At 38.4% G+C, this 27092-nt stretch overlaps 1 protein-coding gene across 9 annotated transcripts in view; it reads right to left on the reverse strand.

Annotated features, from left to right (window-relative positions):
* LOC143731964 (oxysterol-binding protein-related protein 7-like) overlaps window positions 1-27092 on the reverse strand; it is a 204093-nt gene that overhangs the window by 97556 nt on the left and 79445 nt on the right. For all 9 annotated transcript variants that reach the window (XM_077222574.1, XM_077222573.1, XM_077222575.1 and 6 more), the window contains 2 exons: window positions 23286-23423; window positions 23142-23205 (listed from right to left, as the gene is read on the reverse strand). In XM_077222574.1, coding sequence (XP_077078689.1) covers window positions 23142-23205; window positions 23286-23423 — 202 coding nt within the window. The remainder of the gene's footprint in view (window positions 1-23141; window positions 23206-23285; window positions 23424-27092) is intronic.

Consider the following 27092-nt stretch of genomic DNA (forward strand, 5'->3'; position numbering starts at 1 on the left):
TATAGTGCTTTTTACAATACAGATTGTATCAAAGCAGCTCCACAGTTATAACATGAAAATAATACTACAAAGTTTGTTTTTAGAAGAAAATTGCGTCATCGTCCACCTTATAGGGACTGTGTAGTTTTTTAGGTATTTTATTATCTAAAATCAATATTTTTACTCATAAATATGTCCTCAATGGTGTACAAATAACTCTGTAATATGTCTTATCCTCGTAAACGAAGAATTTATTATCTATGTATATAAATACATGTGACGGGTAGGTCCACGGAGGCTTCCATGTCGTTCCACCATCTTGAAAAACTATAATAGCAGAGAGGGTCAAAAAGTACTAGGCCAACGCATTTGCACAACGCATTTTCGTTCAGAGCCAGCGTCACGTAACTGAAAGCAGCAGAAACGGAGGAGCAGAGCAGTAAGAGGCGCTTGTCACTGCCCCGCAGTGATTTGGTTGATCCAAAAAGAGCGGGTGCCTGCGGTCACCCGCGGTTACGAGTCATTCAAAAATATTTTTAATGATATTCGGGTCGTGTTCGGTCGGGTCGTTTGAAATAAAGATTCCAATTAAACATTTGCAATTTAAATAGCCTAGTACTAGACACAATTTTCTATGAAATACATATGCCTACACTATATTGGCTGAATAACTGGCACGAAGATGACGCACAAGCTCAGTATGCCTGTTCGTGGTCAGTCAATTGCCGCGTGTGGTGTCCAAGTTTGTAAATAAAGACTAAATGGCAGCGTCTGATATATTTGTATAGCAATTTATTCAGGAGTGCCGTGAGGCATGATTTCGGCCTCTGTGCTCGCGCTTGCCATTAGCGCTGGCCGGCTCATGGGGGTGAAGATGGCATGAAGACGACTGTACATTTACGAGATGGACGTATGCGCATTAGGCTACTGTATTTGTTCTGTGTTTTCTTTCTAAACAGTTAGGCTATGTTTATGTGGTATTTTTCATGTTTTCATCACGCAATCATGTTTTTGATGCGCTGGTGACGCGTTTACGTAACAACATGATGAGGGTGGCGGCGGCGCTGCTGATAAAGCACCTAAAAGCTGTCACAAAGAACCGGCAAAAGCAATGAATGATTATGAATATGTCTAATATAGGAAGGAGACATTTTAATTGTTTATTAATAAAGATGAAGTTGACGTTGCTGCCTCGCGATCTTCGCAGTAGTGAATGCGCCAGAGAGAAATGCACATTTCATACAGATAGGCTAAGCAGAGAGCAGTCCGTTTTCTTTCCATTTGAATTGTTCTGTTTACGAGTAGACATTTCAATATAGATTGAAATATATTTTTCAGGTCTGTGAAGTAGGCTACCTTATACGCTGAGTTTCGGTTAATTTATGAGACGCGCTCGCGCAGGCACCTCCGGGACGTGATCTTGTCTGCTATATTTACTTCTTATTTATTAAATCCAGGCAATTGGTTGATAAAACATGGATTACAATTAAGATACAATTAGTACAAATCGAAATTCACTTTAAAGAAAGGCTTTGTGTCTTCTGTTTGAGGTCTCTGTGAAAGTTTTAAAACAGTCTTTTTGTGCTGCTTCAGAGCGGTCACGTCCGTAACGGAGAACTGTCACGTCCTTACATTGTTTTTTCCTCATAAATGCGAACACGAAAAATTAAATGAAATGAATATGTTATGTTCTGTGGAGAGCCAACCCTTCTTCATCCGGTGAGTATTACTTTTGATTTGCGCAGTGTAATTCACAGAATTACAAAAAAAATATTTTGCCTCCTAAAAGTTAAATATTTGTTTTGTCATGAATGCGTGTGTATTTCCTTTATATTAAATATAAAACGCATGTGTAGACTAATATTTTTCTAATGTCTGGACTCCATTAAGGGGTAGCCTATGGATAAACAGACATTTCAATATATTGGTATTCTATTAAATGCATTTTCTGAGAATTTATATTTCAAGTTTTGACTGCAAATGTCACGTCCATTACGCTGGAATTCCCCAATTTCAAATAATTTATCCTCAACTAGTTTTGTGGTGTAGGTCTACGTATTTTATAATGTTCACTTTAAAATTCAAATAATACTAACAGTAATTAAAAGATGTGGTAGCTTTGGATCTGGACGGGAAGGATAACTCTTGGAGTTGGAAGGGGTGTGTCGCGATTCTGCAGGTTCGTGGATCTGAGTGTTTCATATCGCATATCGTTACAGCCTTAGAATGTTAAGTTCTACTGCTATATGTCTATTTTGGTGAAAGTAACTCAAAAGTAATACAATATTACTGTCTCAGAATTGCAATGCGTTACATTATCCTGTAAGGTAATGAATTACTTTTAAATAACAGTAACAAATAATGTATAATGTATTACAGTTTGGAAGTAACTTGCACAACACTGACTACTTTTTAAAAAATGCGGGCCAGGAAGCAGGTCGGGTACAATATTTTCTTCTTTTTTTTCGGTCCGAGTTGCGGGCGGTTAGTTGAAAACATCGGTCGGGTGCGGGTTGTTTATACATCGACCCACACATCACTGCTGCTCCGGCAAGTTTAAAATGCTGCACTGCACTGTTATTATCCATACTGTAACATTCGTTTGTTCGTTGTGTCAAGTTGCAGTTGAAAACTCGATTAAGTGCTATTAGAAGACATCCTGTCATAGCTTTTTGGTACATAACAGCTACCGTGGATGTAACACGCATTTGAAAAAGTGAGGCGCTGGAGAGCACAATTCGTTTGAATGCAAAATACAATTTCATCGCTAGATGGGAGAAATTCCTACACAATGTCCCTTTAGAAAGTGACATGTGATGGCCAAGTATGGTAACCCATACTTGGAATTTGACCTCTGAATTTAACCCATCCAAGTAAGTGCACACACATTAGGAGCAGAGTAGTGAGTAGTGAACACACACACTGCAAACGTGGATACACACACCCGGAGCAGCGGGCAGCCGTGAGTGGCGCCAGGGGAGCGATTGGGGGTTAGGTGCCTTGCTCAAGGACACCTCAGTCATATTCCTGCCGGTACTGGAATTGAACCAGCAACCTTTGGGTCACCAGTCCCACATGGATTTATTAATACCTTGACCTTGGATTGTGTATCTCGTTTCTGCTTCTTCTCTGCCCGCCTCAACTTGGTTTGCTTACTGGATCTTGCTTCTCGATCCATTTGCCTGTTAACTGGTTTGTCTCTGCCTCGTCTCGGTTGTCCTGTTTGCTGTTGTTGATTCCTGCCTGTTTGACTACTCTAATAAAAGCTGCAAAAGGATCCCCTTGAGTCTACTGCTTCATTACAATTATGATCCAGGCAGCATTACAGGTCAGAAGTCAGACTGGATCAGAACATTCAGAATATGAATCCAGTTCCAGACCAGGTTAGTCTTTGAAGTTGTGAATTAGTAGGTTATGTAGTAGATCGATTGTCTAGATCGATTGTCGATTTGGGTTCTTCAAAAAAGAACCCAAATATGAGGTCAAAACGGAGTAGAGTGTGGGAGCATTTCAAATTAATTAATGATGACAAAGACGCCCAATGTAAACTCTGCGGTACTATGATTAAGTACATCAGCTCTACAAGTTCGCTAAGATACCACCTTCATAACTTGCATGCAGCCGTGTTGCAGGGAGGTTGTCTGTAACCTTCACAACCTACAATTGCTTCTGTGGTGGGAAGGCGAGTATGTGACCACAGGAAAGCGGAGGGCATTATGCATTATGCAATGCATCCGTGCATTTAATTGCCATTTGCTCGTGTGATAGTAATATATATCTTAGTAGTATTTTAAGTGATATAATTTATTCTATAAACAACTAGATAATTTTCGGTTTTCTCCGGCTCCCTGCACCGGCGTAAAGCGAGACCGGAAGTGTCCAACCGCACACTCGCTGATCGGTAATCCAACATGGCGGCCACGTGCAACTAGCCTATTGAAGACAAATATCTCAAAATTGACCAGTGAAAAAAACCCGATGTTTTTGCCTGCCGTGTCTCGCCTTAAATATTTTAGTTTCGGTATGGTTCGCTTGGAACATCAACCAAGGTCATAATGTGATGTGTAAACACTGCAAATCACTGACTGGTCAGAGAGAATAGTCAGCGTCATTGGATTTGCAACACGAGACACCAAATCTGCTAACGGCAACAGTCATCGAAGTATCATTTGTTTTGCAAGACTTTTTTAAACGACTTGCTTTAAACAACCTCAATGATGAGGTTCAGACTTTATAAAGCTTAAAATCAGAGGATGAAATCCAGCAGGAACTGAGAAGTAACACACAGTCCTACGTCATCGGACTAATTTCCCTAATCTTCATAGTACTTTAGACCGTGATGGAAATGCAAACAGCAACAGGGTCTGGGAGAAAAAAAGTTCCTGGGACAAATTGTTTTGGGTAATTTTGGTGGAAACGCAGCTTATTTGATCAATGGTGCACTAATGAAAATCACAACTAAAGAGCAGCTTAGAGAATTGGTGCTCTTGGAGGAGTTTAAGCATGTTGCTCCTCATGCTGTAGCTAAATTAATAGAAATCTAAATGAATAGAAGGTGGATAATCTTTCTGAAGCTGCTATTTTAACCCATCGGGAATCATTCAGCTCGGTCATCCTTAACAATTACTTAAGTCTAAGTTTTGCTGAAAAACAAAATTTGCTGTGATGGCACAAAATGTTAAGGCAGCTGTTGAGAATTCTAGTAATCCTGCACTCTCAAGATTTATATTGTCTCTGTTTATTGTAAAAAGCCTGGCCATAAAATATCTGTTTTGTTTTTAACCCTTTTAAACCGGCTGTGTCGTCGCGACACATCCAACCAAGCTGAATTCATGTTACATAACTCTTCAACCGTTAGCACCATCAAAACAATCCAGATTGTCCCTGAAAGTAGACAACATGCGCTTTTCAGCAATATACGGCTTATTACGGTAATTCCATGCTTTCCGTTAGCAAATGACAGCTGCGTTCTGGCAGAGCGGGAAGGAAAGTTTTGAACAGAGAGATACGGATTGTGGCAGGTTAGAGTGTTTCGGATTGCATAAAATAAAAGAAACGGAAAAAAACATGGCGAATAAGAAATGAACAGCAGAAGAGGCAACTTGGGAGGCATCTGAGCATTTCTTTTTTACGCATCTTAGCACGTGGTGTGTGCACAAGTATTCGTGCGTGCATATGTATGCATGCATTTGTATGTGTGTGTGTGTGTGTGTGTGTGTATGAAAAAAAGACTCCTGAGTGAAAACTGTGCAACCCAGTGTCACAAAAAATACTTGTATACATGTATTATAGTCAATTTGTCCAACTTTGAAGTGTGAGATTATTTTCTTCGTGATTTTTCAGATTTTTTCTAAATAAAAATCAGTACATTTATTCCCTTTTTTTATTTTTGTTAAAATTCCATTTACAAGCTCACCACACCGTAATGGTCAATAACTAATTTATTGATAGCCATTTTATTCTGAAAACAAATTACTCCTTGAACTTTCATTGGAATTGAACATCATTTTAGAATTTTGCATAAAAAAAACCCAAAATGTGTGAAAAACACCTATTTTAGCTTCAGGTTCTAAAGGGTTAAGACAGACAGACGTTCAAAACCTGTTGCTTTAGTTACTACTTAACCATTCTTAGATGACATTCTTAAAGAATAAGGTCCTCAGAAAACGGTGCCAGCGCATATTCTTAGAGATAATGGAGCTGTGCAGTCCTTTCTTTTGTAAGGAATTTTGCCTTTGACCTCTGAAACTGCTACTGGAACCCATACATTGGTACAAGGATTGAGATGGGGTGCCTTAAAGTGCCTTTGCACCAAATCCATCTTTCCTCAGTGATAGTATCTGGCAATGTTGTGCTTGGTGTTTGTTCTGCACTTCCAGTATTTGGAATTACATTAATTTAGCTGGGGTGAATATTTGGGGAAAGAGTAGTATTGTAGCCAAGTCCATAGTGGTATCTGTACCCAAACAATCTGAGGTTGAGGAATGCAACAAAGAATTCAAAGTAAAAAAAAAAAAAGTTGTTTTACTACGTATTGTCGGTTACATCGGTTTTAGTCCAAATGAACTGGTATTTGGGCATACAGTATGGGAGCCTACTGCCATTTTAGCTGATGAGTGGTGTAAATTGAAGCCTCCCGAAAAGTTGTACAAGAATTTTTTTGAAAGGTGGGTGGGTGGGTGATCCGATATTAGTAATACGATTCGGCCTATGGCAAAATGATTTATGACCCTATGATCGACAGGTGGGCGGGGCTAACCTTTGACCTTCCGGAGGGTGTTCCGGAGGTCCTTTGATGTAGGGATTAACCTTTGACCTTCCGGAGGGTTGTTCCGGAGGTTCCTTTGATCTAGGGATTAACCTTTGACCTTCCGGAGGATGTTCCGGAGGTCCTTTGATGTAGGGATTAACCTTTGACCTATCGATCGATCAAGTTGACAGTTGTCTTTGATCGTGGGGTATGACAGTTGTCTTTGATCTGTGGGTATGATATATCAAGTTGACAGTTGTCTTTGCCCCATTGATTTTGGCCTATTGACCCCCGGGGGAAATAACTTCTTGCTGTGGGAAATCCCCTCCATGCCAGCCGTGTCGGGGTTAGTCAGAAAAGAATTTTTCTAATGTCGCATATAGATTAGAATAATACATAGGGGTGTCCAAAAAGAGTTGAGGATCTTTTGAAAAAGTTGAAAAGAGTTCCTCCGAGTGATTCTTTCACCGGCCTTTTGCATCTGACAGTCTCCGCACTGTGTCTGTGTGTGTGTGTGTGTGTCTGTGTGTGTGTGTGTGTGTGTGTGTGTGTGTGTGTGTGTGTGTGTGTGTGTGTGTGTGTGTGTGTGTGTGTGTGTGTGTGTGTGTGTGTGTGTGTGTGGCGCTGCATGTGAGAGGGAGGGGGGCCATATGATACCCTCCCATTCCTGAAGCAGGGGGTATAAATCGGGATAGTGAGAAAAAGTTTTTCTAATAATGCTACATATCTCACACTAAAGTTGAAAAGCATGTAGCCTACATTTACAAATATAATATTTTCACACTAACTAAAGTTGAAAAACATTGATCTTTAAAATTATATAAATGAAATGGTTAATAAAATATCTTTTCAAAACAAAAAATAAATAAATAAATTTTCACCTGGGTTTAAGAAGTAAATCTACCGCCATGTGTCTGGCCTCGTGGGTATAAGGGTTTGATTTAATGGAAGTTGTGAAGGTTTTATGTTTGAACTTTGACACGGGGCTTCACAGGATCTCCCTCCATATTCCAGAGGAGAGGGGATTGCTGAGGACGGTGAAAGTGAGAAAAGAGTTTTTCTAATAATGCCACATATTTTACACTAAAGTTGAAACACATTCTGTTCTTTAAAAGTATATAAATGAAATATTTATAAAATTTACATTTAGTCATTTACAAATATAATATTTTCACACTAACTAAAGTTGAAAACGTTCTGTTCTTTACAAGTATATATGAAACGGTTATAACATTTACATTTAGTCATTTACAAATATATCATCTTCACCCTAAGTAGAGTTGAAATACATTCTGTTCTTTAAAAGTGTATAAATGATATGATTATATCATTCATTTTAAAAATAACCATCTTTTCTAAATTTACTGAAACACAGTGCACCAATTAGTTTTGTTTTAGATGAACACAAAATAAAGTAAATCATCTTACATTTTCAGAGAAATGAAGAAGTAAATCCCAACACATCATTGTCCATATAACGTATTAATGTATTTACAAAGATGCAATAAGTTTAAAGTTTTGATACAAAATATCCCAAAGTTTTTTCTCCCACACCGGCGTTTTGACACTCTGTGATTCAGAGTGGAGGAGGAATGGGTGTCTGTGTGCGTGTGTGTGTGTGTGTGTTACATGATACCCTCCGCATTGCTGGGGACAGTGAGAAAAATAAAAGATTTAAATTCAATTGAATGATTTATTTAAAGTCTTAATAAAACGTTGTAATACAGTTACTGTAGTATCTTTTATTTATCTTTTGAATGATTTTGTTTAATGGTGCTCTAAAGTATAATGTTTATTAATATAGTGATAGCCATAATGATTTTTGTACTGTATCCCGTACACCTAAACACGACCATCACAGAAAAAGGCATTTTTAAATTTTCCAAAATAAAAAAATAAAAATAAATAAATAATTTAATATAATTTCTAAACTGTTTTGCACTCATACTAACTCAGTTCCATAAATTAACTAATCTCTATATATTAAATGATTATAAATAAAGTATATAACTCAATGAATAATAACAAACATGTTACTAAAATGTATTCAAACGATTTGAACAGTTTTAGCTAAATTAATTAATATATATATAAAATAAAAGTATATATATATATATATATATATATATATATATATATATATACTTTTATTTTACATATATATTAATTAATTTAGCTAAAACTATGTTCAAATCGTTTTTTTATATTTTTTATATAATTATATATATATATATATATATATATATATATATATATATATAAATAAATATAAAAATACCTTACATTTTCATAGTGCCGAAGATGTAGTTCTTTATGCAATGATAAAAACAGTCCAAAAAGCAAATAGTTGAAGTTGTCATAAACAAAGCCCTTTCTAAAGAACCTTCAGTGATAAACTACAGGGTGAAATGAATGCTTGAGCCCCGAGATGCAGGACAGATTAGCCTCTGGGGTACACTGTCACACTAAAGTTAGTGTGCTTTCCAGAGTTTTATTCATACTAAATTCATTTCAAATATTAAAAGTTTAAATTAGATCTTTTAAAATTAAAAGACTGTTTAAATCAAATCTTTAACGTTTTATTAAAATCGTATATCTTCTATTTATCTTCTTAGAAGACTTATGTATGATATAAATGATTTTACATAAATTTAACCTAACCTAAACTGTTTTTACTAAACAGTTTAAAGCAATTTTAAAATTTTAAAGCAAAAACTGTACTTTGGTATCTTAGATCTTATACAAATTATTTCAAACAGTATTTTTGTACATGCCACATGAAACATGTTGTCAAAGTTTGTCACAATGTGTTTGCTTGTTTTTGTTATGTTTTGTTTTTAAGAAATCTTTTAAAATGTTATCATTTGTTGATGCGACAGTTTGTCTGTTGGAACAGCCTTTGGGGGAGCTGATGATACTCTATAGCAGGAAAACATGCCCTTTGACCTCCTCCATTTTGAAAGCTGTTTGTTAAAGTCCCTACAATTTAGTCCTTAAAGGTAAATTGTGTAGGAATTTCTCCCATCTAGCGCATCGCTTTTTCAAAAGCGTGTTGCAACTACGGTAACCATTATGTACCGAGAAGCTACGACATGTCTTCCAATAGCACTTCATCGAGTTTAACTATACATGTTCTACTGTTATGCTGCCTATATCATGAATTAAACAATCAAGCAATGAAAAAAGCTTGTAAATTTAACCATAACATTGACTTACCTACGAGAAGAAAGCAGGACTTCAGCGTCCCTTTCAACGTCTTTCTCCTTCATTAGCTCTATCCACCGGGGAAAAGCTAATATTTACCCTCGTTTTGAATTCGCCGGTCACGTTTCCTTTTAAATAAAATGTTTATGCTTTTTGGTTACTAGGATTGCATTATGAAGTACCGCACAGTGCAGCCTTTCAAATTTGCCAGGGGAGTGACAACAAGCGCCTCTCACTGACCTCCTTGGGAGCTTCAGCTGGGTTCAGTCTCTGGTTCAGTCAGCCGGCTCTGAACGAAAACGCGTTGAGGTTGGCTAGTGCTTTTTGTCCCTCTCTGCTATTATAGTTTTTCAAGATGGCGGAAAGACATGGCGGTCTCCATGGACTTACCCGTACCATGTAATTAAAGATAAGAAATTCTTCGCTTACGAGGATAAGTCAGATCATTGGCAGGGCTAATTTTACACCAATGAGATCATATTTATGAATAAAGACATTGATTTTAGCTAATAAAATACTTTTTAAAAAACTACTGTACCTTTAATTTCAGATGTGTAAATTACAAAACAGCATTTTTCAACCGAGTGAATCTACACGTGAGAGATCTTCAGAAGTCATAACTTCAGGGGTCAAGGGGTCTCCCGAGAATATTTAATTTCCCTTAAAAACCAAAGATTAAGTTTAACGACGCTAGTTTGCAACGTTCCCCCAAAAATCAAATACTGTATTAACCTTTTCAAAGGATAATCTAGCTTTAAAGTTAGAATAAAAAGTTAAAACAAAACATATCTTCATACCTGTTGTGTTCGGACGCAAGGCCATTAACTGGTTCTTTTGTTTTATACATTTACTTTGCTTATTTCTACAAATATCAGCCTCACGATGAAGTTATAACACGATGAACAAGATAATCATACTACCAAATACGCCTGACACAATGTTTTTTAAGAAAAAGCAATGTTTTAAAATACAACTAAACAATGATAACAGATGATTTTTTGACAGACCTAGAAATGCATGTTGATTACTAGGTTTCAGGCATAGTGCAATTGTGCAATGTTCAAGAAAGCCAATATTGGTGTAATCTTTTGTGCGGTCTCACCCACAACGCAAAACTTTGTGTTGGCTAATCCAGGCATAGCTTTACTAAAAGAAAATAATATGCAAGTCATTATCAAACTTTAATTAAACCATATTTTATTTATTAATATTGTGGTTTCATGCTGATTTAACGTTTTCGTTTGGTTGTTATTAACCTTTATTTTTTACATCCAGCACAAATTAAAGAGATGTATGAGCTAATGGTGTTCGCTGACCCCAAATACACAGATGGTGGAATGTTCACAAGCGACAGTTAGATATTCTGCCGCTTAGTATGGGTGCACATAGTTGTGCTTAAATGTTTGGGTGTATTTTTACACACCAACATATTTTGTCACACCGCAGCGATATTTATTCAACATATTTTGTCACACACTTGTAAAGACTATGGCCTACCTTTAAAACATAATCTTTATAATCAGGGACAGTAATATAAACAGGAATAGCCTGGTCCAAAACATCCATGTAAGATTCAAAAGACCAAATCACTAAGAAAAGAGGTTTAAAAGCATTGTTTATAACAAATACACAAAAGTTTGCAAATTATTGTTTTTATTACTATTACTATTCAGATAGCAGACGACACTTTTTCACATTTTGAATGTCGGACTGTATGTGTTTTAGGTGAAGACTTTTCTTTGAGAGCCGTCAACATTCAGTGTTTATAGGAATAAATGACCATTAATAATTTAAGCGATAGTATTTCTGTTTGAGAACTATATAATACTATCAGTCGCATTATTAATATCTTGGTGTTCTTGACAATAAGCTTAAATGGGATATGTTGAACGGTCATATAGTGTAAGTATAAAGCCACAACAGAGAATTAATTTCCTAAAGCAATAACTTTCCTGTAATGTCCACAACATAAAGCTTCAGATGTTTTATAGTGCTTTCATCGAAAGTGTTATGATATTCAGTATTATTTGTTTGCTTTTGAACTGTTGCCGTCGGGCTGTCTGTATTTTTACACGTTGAATGAAAAACAGATTCAAATGGTCTTTACTCAAATTTAATTCTTTAATTTTTGATAACTGATGGTTTGGTCATTCTCTTTTTAATATTATATTGTATATGTTTATCCATGCATATTTTGATCTCTGATGCCTGTGTGAATATATATATATAAATAATGTATATAAAAGATATATAATGTAACTGTAATGAAGACAGATTTCACTGCCAGTTCACTTCACACACACACACACAGTCCCCACTTGGTTGGATAGAAATCGTTCAGAGAGTCCCCTCTTGGCCAGTGTGGAGCGATACTGCTCTGTTAGTAATATAGACATGTATATGGTAGTAATATAGACATTGTGTGTGCAATGGCACATACGTAACAATGGCAAGTAAATTGTAGGGACTGCATAAAGCATAGAAAGTATCTATGAAGAGAGAGCGTTATATAAAAATATAGTTTATAAAAATAATATTAAGAATGATACGTCTGTATTTTTACCACGTTGTAGATTTTAAGGGATAGTTCACCCCAAAATTTATATTTTTTCAGTAATTACTCTCCCTCATGTTGTTTAACCCAGTAAGACTTTCGTTCATCTCCGGGACACAAATTTAGATATTTCTGATTAAATCTGAGAGCTGGATCACTCCTCCATAGGCTTCTAAGGGACTGAAACTTGCCGGCCCAGAAAAGTTATTAAAGAAATTGTTAAAATAGTCCGAGTGACTACAGCGGCTCAACCTTAAGTTTATCAAGAGACGAGAATACTTTATGTGCGCAGAAAAATAAACAAAAATAACGACTTTTTCAAGTATTAATTTCCTTCTCTGTCGGCCTCAAGATTTCACGTAGTGTAACATCGTAGAGCTTCTGGTTGAACGTCACACGCAGGCTCACTATTGGCCGACACTGGTCATGTGTGTGTGTGTGTGACGTCTTCCGAAGATGAACGAAAGTGTTACGGGGTTGAACAACATGAGGGTGAGTAAATACTGACAGAATTTTCATTTTGGGGTGAACTATCCCTTTAAATGATCTTTCCTCAAGCAATCTTTCGTGATTCCCGTGTGAACATTATAATATACATACATACATACATACATAGTTTAATAATTGTATTTTCATACTTTAGTAATGATCAATTTACAATGTCTAAATGAAGTATAGCATTATTTACCAACCAGTTATTTAGGAGTTGTCAGTGGTTCATAAGATCACTTAGAACGTGTGAGTAAATTATATACATACATACATACATGCATACATGCATACATATATATATATATATATATATAATTTACTCACACGTTCTAAGTGATCTTATGAACCACTGACAACTCCTAAATAACTGGTTGGTAAATAATGCTATACTTCATTTAGACATTGTAAATTGATCATTAATAAAGTATGAAAATACAATTATTAAACACATTATAGATATGCTATTAAAACAAGAATAAAGCATTTATAGCTGTATTTATATACTGCTTATTAATGTATTTTAATGCTTAAATGATGAATTATCAGTTCACTAATGCTTAACTAATGATTAATAGCATGCAGTTATTACAAAGTTACCCAAAGTTCCTTAACAAAGCAGCTAGTTAAACAGCAGCTCTACAGTCTCAGAGACTCTCTGGGACAGAAAGCCATGCAAACAATAGAGAAGTGTGAACGACGTGTGTTAATGGGCCATTGGAGTTCCTGCTCCAGCCTACAGGAGCGCTGCTGAGTATGGGCTTAAACACACACACACTTGCAGGTCCCCACTTGGTCAAAAATGTAAAAAATTTACCAGAGCGTTTTTTACATTATTTTAACATGTTTTAAAGCATGACCAACAGGGGACTTGAAAAATGTCCCCACTTGGCTCGGCGGTCCCCTGTTGGTGAGTGTGTAACGACACCAAGGTCCCCACTTAGATAGGTAGACAAGTACACACACACACACACACACACACACGTCAAGTCATCCTCATTTATATAGCGCTTTTAACAATGTAGATTGTTTCAAAGCAGCTTTACAGAGATAAACATATAATTTAAGGTAACAGCGATTGGTTTGGTTTTTTAGTGGCTCTTGAAAAATGTTTTTTCCAGCTAAAGTTAGTTTTGATTGATTCACTTCCGTCTAAATGATCATTTGTTATTAAATTAGGGGCCGCTAAGACGACACCGTTCTCTCTAAACAGACTTTAAACGTGAACCTGTGATAGACGCTGATGGCGTTCACATGCGCATTAAGAATTTATTCTATAGTTATGTGCGTTTGAATATATGTGCGCAGGTTTGTAATTCCTTACAAACCATGCCTAAACAAACTACTTGTCTATAAATTTTGATGCAGAATTTTTATTTTATCTTATCACTTTGGGTAGGTACGCGAACCGAAAAATTCCACAACGCTTTATCTGTAGAGTGGTATAGGGATCCTCCATAGGGAGAGGCTAGTTGGCACTTCAGCACTGCATTGTCTTCGGGTCCAGGCGAAAGTCCTTCGTCAGATCTGGAAACGGCCTGGATCCAGCAGGCTGTGGGAAAACCTCGGGATAAACAAAGACACTAAAATTAGCGTAGATGCCATTCTTCTTATGATGTAACGAGTACATCAGGATTTGAGGGAAGTGTTCCCAGTTCCGGCTGACCTAATCTAAGCAGCCTAATATTGAATTATAGAAGGCTATAGAGTGTTATGTGAATGCTAGGTCAAAGAGATGTGTTTTTAGTCTAGCTTTGAACTGACAGACTGTGTCTGCTTCCCGGACAATGTTAGGAAGATTGTTCCAAAGTTTTGGTGCTAAATAGGAAAAGGATCTACCGCCAGCAGTCGATTTAGATATTCTAGGTATTATCAACTGGCCAGAACTTTGAGATCGCAATAGACGTGAAGAACTATAATGCGTTAACAGCTCGCTCAAGTACTGGGGAGCTAAACCATTTAGTGCTTTGTAAGTAATCAGCAATATTTAAAAATGTATACAATGTTTAATAGGGAGCCAATGCAGTGTTGACAGAACCGGGCTAATATGGTCGTACTTCCTGGTTCTGGTAAGAACTCTAGCGGCTGCGTTTTGAACTAGCTGTAGTTTGTTTATTAAGCGTGCAGGGCAACCACCCAGTAGAGCATTACAATAGTCTAGCCTTGATGTCATGAACGCATTAACTAGTTGTTCCACATTTGTCAATGAGAGCATATGACGTAATTTAGATATATTTTTAAGATGGAAAAATGCGATTTTACAGACACTAGACATGTGACTTTCAAATGAAAGATTGGTAACAAAGAGCACACCCAGGTTCCTAACTGACGACGAAGACTTAACAGAGCAGCCATCAAGTGTTAGACGGTATTCTAGGTTATTACGTTTGGAAGTTTTTTGTCCAATAATTAGAATCTCTGTTTTTTCAGAGTTTAGTAGTAGGAAATTACTAGTCATCCAATTTTTGATATCAACTATGCATTCCGATAATTTTGTGAATTGGTGAGTTTCGTTAGGTTTGGAAGAAATATAGAGCTGAGTATCATCAGCATAACAGTGAAAGCTAATTCCATGTTTCCTAATGATGTCTCCTAAAGGTAGCATGTACAGAGTGAACAGCAGCGGCCCTAGTACTGAGCGTTGTGGTACGCCATACCGAACTTGTGATCGATAAGACATCTCTTCATTTACTGCTACAAACTGATAGCGGTCAGATAAATATGATTTAAACCATGCTAATGCAATTCCACTAATGCCAACATAGTTTTCTAGTCTATTTAAGAGAATGTTGTGGTCAATGGTGTCAAATGCAGCACTATGATCAAGTAACACTAATAGAGAGATACAACCACGATCGGATAAGAGCAAATCATTTGTGACTCTAATGAGAGCTGTCTCAGTGCTATGGTGCGGTCTTTTTCGTCACATAGAGGCTCTTTCACCTAGATATCATCATATAGAGACTGTGTCTGTTCCCCGAATTGTCCAAACCGATCTAAGGTTAAAATTGTAATTGATATTCAACAAATAAAAAATAGATATAATACAGATGAGCAGACGATAAAGCTTGGGTTGCTGAATATTAGATCCCTTACTTCAAAAGCACTCATAGTTAATGATATGATTTCAGATTATAACCTAGATGTGCTGTGTATGACAGAAACCTGGCTAAAACCAGACGATTACATTACTTTAAATGAGTCCACCCCTCATGATTACTGTTATAAACATGAACCTCGCCTGAAAGGCAAAGGGGGAGGTGTTGCTGTAATTTATAGTAATATTTTCTAAACCACTAAAAAATCTAGTTTAAAATATATTTCTTTTGAATTGTTGGTGCTTAATGTAAAAATATATAATGTAAACGATAAATCAAGTTTGAGAATTCTGCTGGCAACTGTCTACAGGCCACCAGGGCACCATAAAGATTTTATCAAAGAATTTGCTGACTTTATATCAGAATTAGTATTGACTGCAGATAAAGTCCTAATTGTTGGTGATTTTAATATACATGTAGATAATGGAAAAGATGCAATGGGATTGGCATTTAAAGACATTCTTAACTCTATTGGAGTTAGACAACACGTGTCAGGACCTACTCATTGTCGTAATCATACTCTAGATCTAATATTATCACATGGAATCAATGTTGATGCTGTTGAAATTCTGCAGCAGAGCGACGACATCTCAGATCATTATCTAGTCTCATGTAAATTACATTTAGCCAAGGCTGCAAAGCCAACTCCGTGTAACAAGTATGTTAGACCTATCACTTCTGCCACTAAAGATTGCTTTATCAATAATCTTCCTAATCAGTTTCATCGTCTCAGCATCCCAGATAGCTTAGAAGAACTTGATATTGCAACAGAAACTTTTAACTCTCTCCTTTCCAGCACTTTAGATACAGTTGCTCCGTTGCGCTTAAAGAAGATTAAAGAAAATAGTCCAACACCGTGGTACAACGAGCACACCCGGGCCCTTAAGAGAGTAGCCAGAAAAATGGAGCGCAACTGGAAGAAAACAAAACTAGAGGTATTTCGGATTTCATGGAAGGAGAGCTCGATTGCTTACAGAGAGGCTTTAAAAGCTGCTAGATCTGCTTATTTTTCAACCCTATTAGAAGAAAATAAACATAATCCAAGGTATTTATTTGAAAAAGTGGGTACACTAACGAAAAAGAAAGCCTCAAGCCCAGAAGTTTCCAAGAAACACAGCAGTAATGACTTTATGAACTTCTTCACTTATAAGATTGATAATATTAGGGACAAAATTATAACTATGCAACCGTCTACTACAGCATCGCATCAGGGAGTGCATTATAGTCTCCCCGAGGTAAAATTTGATTCATTTGTTGCCATAGGAGAGGAAGAATTTTGCAAACTCGTTAATTCATCTAAATCGACAACATGTATGTTAGACCCTATACCGACTAAACTACTGAAAGAGATGCTTCCAGAAGTCATAGATCCTCTTCTTAACATCATTAATTCATCTTTGTCTCTAGGATACGTACAAAAAACCTTTAAGCTGGCTATGATTAAACCGCTTGTTAAAAAAACGCAACTCGATCCTACAGAATTAGTCAATTACAGGCCGATCTCAAATCTACCTTTTCTGTCAAAGATACTAGAAAAGGCAGTATCCTCACAACGGTGTTCCTTTCTTAAAAGAAATGGTATCTGCGAGGATTTCCAGTCAGGATTTAGACCGCACCATAGCACTGAGACAGCTCTCACTAAAGTCACAAATGATTTGCTCTTATCATCCGATCGTGGTTGTATCTCTCTATTAGTGTTACTTGATCTTAGTGCTGCATTTGACACCATTGACCACAACATTCTCTTAAATAGACTAGAAAACTATGTTGGCATTAGTGGAATTGCACTAGCATGGTTTAAATCATATTTATCTGACCGCTATCATTTTGTAGCAGTAAATGAAGAGATGTCTTATCGATCACAAGTTCAGTATGGCGTACCACAAGGCTCAGTACTAGGACCGTTGCTGTTCACTCTCTACATGCTACCTTTAGGAGATATCATTAGGAAACATGGAATTAGCTTTCACTGTTTTGCTGATGATACTCAGCACTATATTTCTTCCAAACCTAACGAAACTCACCAATTCACAAAATTTTCGGAATGCATAGTTGATATTAAAAATTGGATGACTAGTAATTTCCTACTACTAAATTCTGAAAGAACAGAGATTCTAATTATTGGACAAAAAACTTCCACACGTAATAACCTAGAATACCGTCTAACACTTGATGGCTGCTCTGTTAAGTCTTCGCCGTCAGTTAGGAACCTGGATGTGCTCTTAGATAAAAAATTTCATTTGAAAGTCATGTGTCTAGTGTCTGTAAAACCGCATTTTTCCATCTTAAAAATATATCTAAATTACGTCATATGCTCTCATTGACAAATGCGGAACAACTAGTTCATGCGTTCATGACATCAAGGCTAGAATATTGTAATGCTCTACTGGGTGGTTGCCCTGCACGCTTAATAAACAAACTACAGCTAGTCCAAAACGCAGTCGCTAGAGTTCTTACCAGAACCAGGAAGTACGATCATATTAGCCCGGTTCTGTCAACACTGCAGTGGCTCCCTATTAAACATCGTATAAATTTTAAAATATTGCTGATTACTTACAAAGCACTAAATGGTTTAGCTCCCCAGTACTTGAGCGAGCTCTTAACGCATTATAGTCCTTCACGTCTATTGCGATCTCAAAACTCCGGCCAGTTGATAATACCTAGAATATATAAATCGACTGCTGGCGGTAGATCCTTTTCCTATTTAGCACCAAAACTTTGGAACAATCTTCCTAACATTGTCCGGGAAGCAGACACAGTCTGTCAGTTCAAAGCTAGACTAAAAACACATCTCTTTGACCTAGCATTCACATAACCCTCTATAGACTTCTATAATCTAATATTAGGCTGCTTAGATTAGGTCAGCCGGAACTGGGAACACTTCCCTCAAATCCTGATGTACTCGTTACATCATAAGAAGAATGGCATCTACGCTAATTTTAGTGTCTTTGTTTATCCCGAGGTTTTCCCGCAGCCTGCCGGATCCAGGCCGTTTCCAGATCTGACGAAGGACTTTCGCCTGGACCCGATGACAATGCAGTGCTGAAGTGCCAACTAGCCTCTCCCTATGGAGGATCCCTATACCACTCTACAGATAAAGCGTTGTGGAATTTTTCTGTTCGCGTACCTACCCAAAGTGATAAGATAAAATAAAAATTCTGCATCAAAATTTATAGACAAGTAGTTTGTAAGGAATTATAAACCTGCGCACATAAATTCAAACGCACATAACTATAGAATCAATTCTTAATGCGCATGTGAACGCCATCAGCGTCTATCACAGGTTCACGTTTAAAGTCTGTTTAGAGAGAACGGTGTCGTCTTAGCGGCCCCTAATTTAATAACAAACTATCATTTAGACGGAAGTGAATCAATCAAAACTAACTTTAGCTGGAAAAAACATTTTTCAAGAGCCACTATAAAACCAAACCAATCTCTGTTACCTTAAATTATATGTTTATCTCTGTAAAGCTGCTTTGAAACAATCTACATTGTTAAAAGCGCTATATAAATGAGGATGACTTGACTTGACTTGTAAAGAGTTCACTATGCTAGGCGCATCCAAAGTAGAATCTAAAGCTCTAGCACACTTACTATCCTCAATTAAAGTTTGGATGCGTGTTTCTAATTCTGAAATCTTCTCTGTCAACCTGACTGTTTCCTTGCATTTATCACATATAAACCCTATATTTCTGACGGGGAAGGCTATGCTAAACATGTAACATGAAGTGCAGGTGACAATAACAGGACAAGACATTACTCACCGTGTTTGTTGACTGATTCTTACTCACCTGGACTTTTTATGAACTCAGAGGCGCGGGCACGCGAGAGAAAAATAAATAAATAACTGAGCGCACGGGTGGCGCGTTAACAGGCTAGCGAGTTACTAGCGTGTTGTTCTAACAATAACGGAAGCTAGCAATGTCAGGTTAATCTGAGATGTTGTCTAAGCTGTATTTAGTAGTATAAACAACTAGAAATGGTAGTAAATGATGGTTCAAAACAGAAAGAAATACAAGGCTAATACGAGGCTTAGACGGAGCTTACAGCCTCGAAGCAAACAAAACACAGCAGGCAGCAAGGCAGACAGGAGCATTCGATCAGGATCAGGAACAGCAATCGAACAGCCACACACACAGTGCGGAGACTGTCAGATGCAAAAGGCCGGTGAAAGAATCACTCGGAGGAACTCTTTTCAACTTTTTCAAAAGATCCTCAACTCTTTTCAACTTAAACCCAATTCTCTGAAACGGTAAGATGATTTTACTTTTTGGACACCCGTATGTATTATTCTAATCTATATGCGACATTAGAAAAATTCTTTTCTCACTAACCCCGACACGGCAGGCATGGAGGGGATTTCCCAAGGCAAGAAGTTATTTCCCCCGGGGGTCAATAGGCCAAAATCAATGGGGCAAAGACAACTGTCAACTTGATATATCATACCCACAGATCAAAGACAACTGTCATACCCCACGATCAAAGACAACTGTCAACTTGATCGATCGATAGGTCAAAGGTTAATCCCTAAATCAAAGGACCTCCGGAACATCCTCCGGAAGGTCAAAGGTTAATCCCTAGATCAAAGGGACCTCCGGAACAACCCTCCGGAAGGTCAAAGGTTAATCCCTACATCTAAGGACCTCCGGAAGGTCAAAGGTTAGCCCCGCCCACCTGTCAATCATAGGGTCATAAATCATTTTGACATAAGCCGAATCGTATGACTACTGATATTAGCTTTGTTACCTCTTCCTACTAACTTGTTTCAAGCTAAGTTTACAGGAACTTACAATATAGCTAAAAGCCATTTAGATAATTATCTGCTGTATACCCCTGACCGTCAGAGGAAAGTTCAGGTTTGTTACATTAATTGGTTAAAATCTTATCCATTTACTGTATCTCCTGTTTTTGTTGCTGTTGTGACAACGTATTACCCTTCACATCCAGAACAACTGTCTGTGGTTTATTTTATTTCATCCTACAGCATAAGTGACTCTCCTCCAGAAAATACTAATGAGGATGGGAATCTTCCTTCTCGAGGGAAAGTAGAAGGACGACTGATTTGCCCTATCATGTGTCTTGTTTGGCAGAGAAAGAGGAATGACACCATTGAGTTGATGTTATTTCCTTCTCTCATTTTCTTTTGGGGTTTCTTTACCTCTTGAGGAGCTTTCATTGTATGTGTGAATGATTATTTCAGGATACTGTATTTTAAAGATAATTTTGTAAAATCTAAATAATTGGATTGTCAAGGGTTTAACAATATTTTTCATGCTTGTTCAATTAACCATACACAATTGTTGCACATGGACTTGTGAAACGGTCTTCGCGACAGTATACAGGTGGTAGACAATTAACATCTAAGTTAAAATTACACTAAAAGAGACCTTTCCTTCTGACTCTAAAAACACCAGGAGAAAGATGTTCAGGGTCCCAGGTTCCCTGATCACCTGTGTGAACATGTCATTGTCATGCCTGATGGAGGGAGGCATGAGGAATGCAGATGTGGCCAGAGCAATAAAATAATGTCGATAATGCAAGACGCCTAAGACAGTGCTACTGTGAGACAGTGGCAAACTATGTGTAACCATACACCCCCTCATTACTATGGTAAGTACATGTAACATTTGTAACAAGGACAATGGAAAAGTGTTACCCAGGTAAGGTTTTAGTGGTTTGGTGGTAGGGGTAGGTTTAAGGATGGGTTAAGGTGTAAAGGAAGGGTCAACAGTGTAATTATAGGTGTAATTACAGAAATTAATTACATATGTAATTACACTGAAGAAAGTTATTAACGCAACACTTTTGTTTTTGCCCCCATTTTTCATGAGCTGAAATCAAAGATCTAAGACTTTTTCTATGTACACAAAATGCCTATTTGTCTCAAATATTGTTCACAAATCTGTCTAAATCTGTTAGTGAGCACTTTACATACGCCTGACCATACCATAACCCCACCGCCACCATGGGCCACTCGAACCAAAACGATCAGCAAACTGCTCACCCACACGACGCCATACACGCTCTCTGCCATCTGCCCTGTACAGTGAAAACCGGGATTCATCCATGAAGAGAGCACCTCTCCAAAGTGCCAGATGCCATCGAATGTGAGCATTTGCCCACTCAAGTCGGTTACGACGACGAACTGCAGTTAGGTCGAGACCCCGATGAGCATGCTGATGAGCTTCCCTGAGATGGTTTCTGACAGTTTGTGCAGAAATTCTTTGGTTATGCAAACCGATTGTTGCAGCAGCTGTCCGTGTGTCTGGTCTCAAACGATCTTGGAGGTGAAGATGCTGGATATGGAGGTCCTGGGCTGGTGTGGTTACACGTGGTGGTCAAACTCTCTCCGATACAGACACATTCCCTGTGTGAGTTCCTGTGTTTAATGTTGATCACATTATATGAAGGTCCACACGATTGCTGCGGTTGTAAGGCCGGTTGGATGTACTGCCAAATTCTCTTAAACACCTTTGAAAAGCCATCTCGGCTTATGGTAGAGAAATTAACATTCAATTCATGGGCAACAGCTCTGGCGGACATTCCTGCAGTCAGCATAAATGAATGTGTTTGGGATGCTCTGGATCGGCGTATACGACAGCGTGTTCCAGGTCCTGCCAATATCCAGCAACTTCGCACAGCCATTGAAGAGGAATGGACCAACATTCCACAGCCCAAAATCAACAACCTTTTTTCGATACAGTAAAACTGCACATTTTAAAGGGGCCTTTTATTGTGGCCAGCCTAAGGCACACCTGTGCAATAATCGTGCCGTCTTATCAGCATTTTGACATCCCACACCTGTGAGGAGGATGGATTATCTTGGCAAAGGAGAAGTGCTCACTAACACAGATTTAGACAGATTTGTGAACAATATTTGAGAGAAATAGGCCTTTTGTGTACATAGAAAAAGTCTTAGATCTTTGAGTTCAGCTTATGAAAAATGGGGGCAAAAACAAAAGTGTTGCATTTATAATTTTGTTCAATGTATGTGCAGAGATTTCAGTACAATGTAAAACACATGTTCACAATCAGTGCATTGTATCAAATTAATAATTTATAAGTACAGTGGTTAAAGAGACCTCATATAAATTGGGATCCTTAATGCAGCTGGTGGCCACATACGATACTGACTGCTTTTCTATATTGACTTTTGAAACTTGTTTAGTCTTTTGTTGAATCTTTTTATGTTCATACAAATATTTACACATCTGCTGGAAATGAAAGATGTGTGAGGACGATTATTTTTTTATTTTTCAAAAGAAAGAAGATCATCAGGAAATCAGGAACAGCATGGATGCTAGAGAGAGCCTTGAGGTGACTGTCAAGAGGGCAGATTCCTGGACAATTGCTGCTAGCATGGAAGCTGAGGTCGGATCAGCCTTAGCTGGGTTGCCAAGTCAAGTGTGTCTGATGTTTGAAAGACCCAAAATACACAGTTGACTATAGAAAACACTGATAATCTGCCCTAGGTTAGAATCAAATGGATTTTTACTGGGATCTCTATTTTGTATTTAAATCCTAAACAAAACACTCTACATGAAGAATAAATAATTTGAAATGTTACCCTGCCAAAAGCTGAAGTTGTCAGACTCCGCATGGATGGCAGACAGAGGTGGGTGATGACTGACCTAGAAAAAAAAAGTTGCAAACATGCAATTACTACTAATGAGTTCTAATTAACAAGACATTCTGTATAAAGATCTCATACCTGCTCTGCAACATAACGGAAACCACGGTCCTCACGCACATTCTCATACGTTTCCCCTAGAACAGGATTAAAGGGTTTGTACCGATTACGCCAGCTGGCCCAGGCATAGCCCGAAATGGAGAAAGCAGCCACATAAACCTGAAAGAGGGAAAAACAAAATACAGTAAAACAAAATACATATTTCCAAGTTAAGAATGTTTCTTCAATGTGTCTCCCAATAGTCAAAACCAAGACCATTGGTAGCACTTAGGCCTACGATGCTTTTGGGAAATGGAGCCCAGAACGTTTTATTTCACTGTTCCTTGCTGGTGGAATTATCTTCCTAACCCTATCAACCCTCGACTCACGTTCCACCGCGAGGAGCCAACACCACAGAGGCAACCAGCAATTTAGGAGTAAAAGCACAAAATCTTTATTAAATAAAATATGTTAAAACGGTCCCCGGCAGGCCAAGAGGAGGTGAGGATTCAACAATGTCACTGGCTTGCTTCACAGGGCTCAGGCAAACAGAGGGACGATGAGAATTCAATAGTGTCGCTGGTTTTCTTCACAGGGCTCAGGCAGACAGAGAGAAGATGAGGACTCGACAGTGTCACTGGCGTGCTTCACAGGGCTCAGGTAGACAGAGAGAAGATGAGAATTCCACAGTGTCGCCGACTTTCTCCACAGGGCTCAGACAGACAGAGAGAGGTAAGGAATCAACAGCGAAGCTGGCTCTCTTCACAGGGCTCAAACAACCAGAGAGATGAGGATTCAACAGTGTCGCTGACTTTCTCCACAGGACTCAGGCAGACAGAGAGAAGATGAGGATTCAACCGTGTCACTGGCTTTCTCCACAGGGCTCAGGCAGACAGAGAGAAGATGAGGATTCAATAGTGCCGCTGGCGTTCTTCACAGGGCTCAGCTAGGCAGAGAGAGGTAAGGAATCCACAGCAAAGCTGGCTCTCTTCACAGGGCTCAGACAGACAGAGAGAAGATGAGGATTCAACAGTGTCGCTGGCGTTCCTCACAGGGCTCAGGCCGACAGAGAGAGGATGAGGATTCAACAGCGAAGCTGGCTCTATCCACAGCGCTCAGACAGACAGAGAGAAGAGGAAGATTCAACAGCGCAGCTGGCTCTATTCACAGGGCTCAGACAAACAGAGAGAGGATGAGGATTCAACAGCGAAGCTGGCTTTCTCCACGGGGCTCAGGTCACAGAGAGAAGATGAAGATTCAACAGCGAAGCAGGCTCCCCTTCACAGGGCTCAGGTAGGCAGAGAGAGGTAAGGAATCAACAGCGAAGCTGGCTCTCTTCACAGGGCTCAAACGACCAGTGAGATGAGGATTTAACAGTGTCGCTGACTTTCTCCACAGGACTCAGGCAGACAAGGAGAAGATTAGGATTCAGCAGCGAAGCTGGCTCTATTCACAGGGCTCAGACAGACTGAGAGAAGATGAGGATTCAACAGCGAAGCTGGCTCTCTTCACAGGGCTCAGGCAGACAGGGAGAAGATGAGGATTCAACAGCGAAACTGGCTTTCTTCACAGTGCTCAGGTAAACAGAGAGAAGATGAAGATTCAATAGTGAACGAATACTTCACAAACTCACGTAGACAATAAAGAGAAGATGGGAAATTCACCACTAGATGGCTTCCTTCATAGGCCTCAATTCAACAAGATGCGGTCGATGTTTCCACAGTCAGGACCGCCTCCCCAATGTCTCTGCATTACACTTCCACTCGTGTTTCACTATAACCCACACAAATCCACACACGTGAATATATTAATGTACAACACTGCAAAGTCTCGTCACTCACAGATTAGGGCGTAGACAGGGGATCTGGTCCACTGTGCATCACTACAACCTCCTTGACTTCTCCCGATGAAGCGTGGGGCTTTCAAACCTTCTCCAAAAAAACAGTTTTACACATCCTGAAGTCTCATCACATCCTCCAAAAGGTTCCTCATATCACAAGCCAACATCAACAGCACTTATCTCTCATCCACTACGATTCCCCTCCCCACATCTCCAGATTCGGCCGAACCCCCGCAGCTTTCCTTTTCCCTTTCTTCTCGACGCTGAGTGGAAGATGAGATAGCCTTTTATCCTTCCCGAATGACAAGGTGTCCCAATCGCCATCATGTTCGCACTCTCCCGCACCTGTTTCGAATCTTTCACCAGTAATTCTCTGTCTCTCCCCGGTGCTTCCAGGTTGGTGTCTTCCGGGTCCCACACCGGAAATCCTTCCCGTCCGACACCGGACCGTGATTAAGGTTCCGCCTAACTTTGTTACCCCGGTGACACAATGTTTGATAATTTGTATTGCTAGCACTTGTGTTAGTGCTTACTTAACCCTCTGAAGCGATAGTCTCACTTTTTTTCTAATCAGTGCAAAAGAAACTCAGAATACTCTGTTGATTTTGATCTTACATATTAAGTGTTGTACATCATTAGATCCGGATAAGTGTCTTTTTTTTGTGGATACTCACAATAAAAACAAAGTGTTGTGCTTTTCGCCAAATAAAGAAAAACAAACATGATGCGCGTTCTGCCTTTTCACTGTCAGTTAAGTCCATTCTGAAACGCGTCCGAAAATTAACTGTAATTCCGCGAATACTTGCCATACAGGCACGAGTGTTTTTCCATGATGAAGCTTGAACTCTCTTCTTTTAAATGAATTAATTTATATAAAAAAACAAATATTCTCAGTTTATGTAATCTGTATGAAAAGAGAGAGATGTCAGTCTTTTTCTTTCCAGCTCATTATAACGGATTAAGCGTTATTGTGCCAAGCCCACGGAGAGCGCGCGGTATTCAAACGCAAATGATCTAAGGCAAGCCATTCAAACATGCCAACGCCCACCAGCTGGATTATATAACACATCGTGTTTAGTAAGTATCTCACTACAGCTGTGTACACAGCGTATCTCACTACAGCTGTGTACACAGCGTATCCCTACGCTGTGAGCAATAATACCTCACTACAGCTGTGTACACAGCGTATCCCTACGCTGTGAGCAATAATACTATCTAATTTACCCTGGAAAATGTACCAGAAGTGCTGGTAGTTTAATTTCGAGGAGCAACGGATCCAGCTGATGTAGTAAGTCATTTATTCTTAAGTGCTTTGTTCTAATCACGATATTGAATAGTGTCTGACTGTAAACCGCAAAAAGACGGTTTAAATATGAATTGCGTGTCTGTGTGTAGGCTAAATGATGAATGAGTTAACGGCACAGGCGCGCGCGCTGTTGTTTACAACAGTTATACAGCGCGTGTCTGTGACGTTCATTCACTCCCGCACCTACATTAGTAAAAGTTATGTTTACATGAACAAATCCAAACTATATTGCTATAGCCTCCTAAGATGAGTAAAAATAGACTGAAATATGTTGAAATAAAATGTCTGTATAAGCAACAAACTGCAAATTCACATGTATATGCTAATATATCATACACAATATGTTACAGACTAAATATGAATGTTTAGACAAGATTTTGTGATTAGTTTTGGATAGATTATAAAGTTTTGACTGTAAAAAAAGACTACTGTCACATTAAATAGGTACGCTTTTGTTCACCAATTTCTGCTCATAGTTAAATATACTATAGTATGATGTTTTGTCAAAAATAAAGTAGGTATATTGAATTATCAACTAAGATGTTATTATAGTGTTTGTTCCAATATTCAAACTAATGAATCCTTACCTTTTTAATAGGTATGATAAAATGTTTACTTTTTACAAAGAAATGCACCTGAAATATTGTTAAAATTGTAATTGTTGTTGTAATTGTAACCTATTTGTAATTGGTTACAATTTCTA

Source organism: Siphateles boraxobius, unplaced genomic scaffold (assembly GCF_051911475.1).
Source record: "Siphateles boraxobius isolate OS27281-9 unplaced genomic scaffold, OSU_SipBor_1 89, whole genome shotgun sequence".
Lineage (NCBI taxonomy): Eukaryota > Metazoa > Chordata > Actinopteri > Cypriniformes > Leuciscidae > Siphateles > Siphateles boraxobius.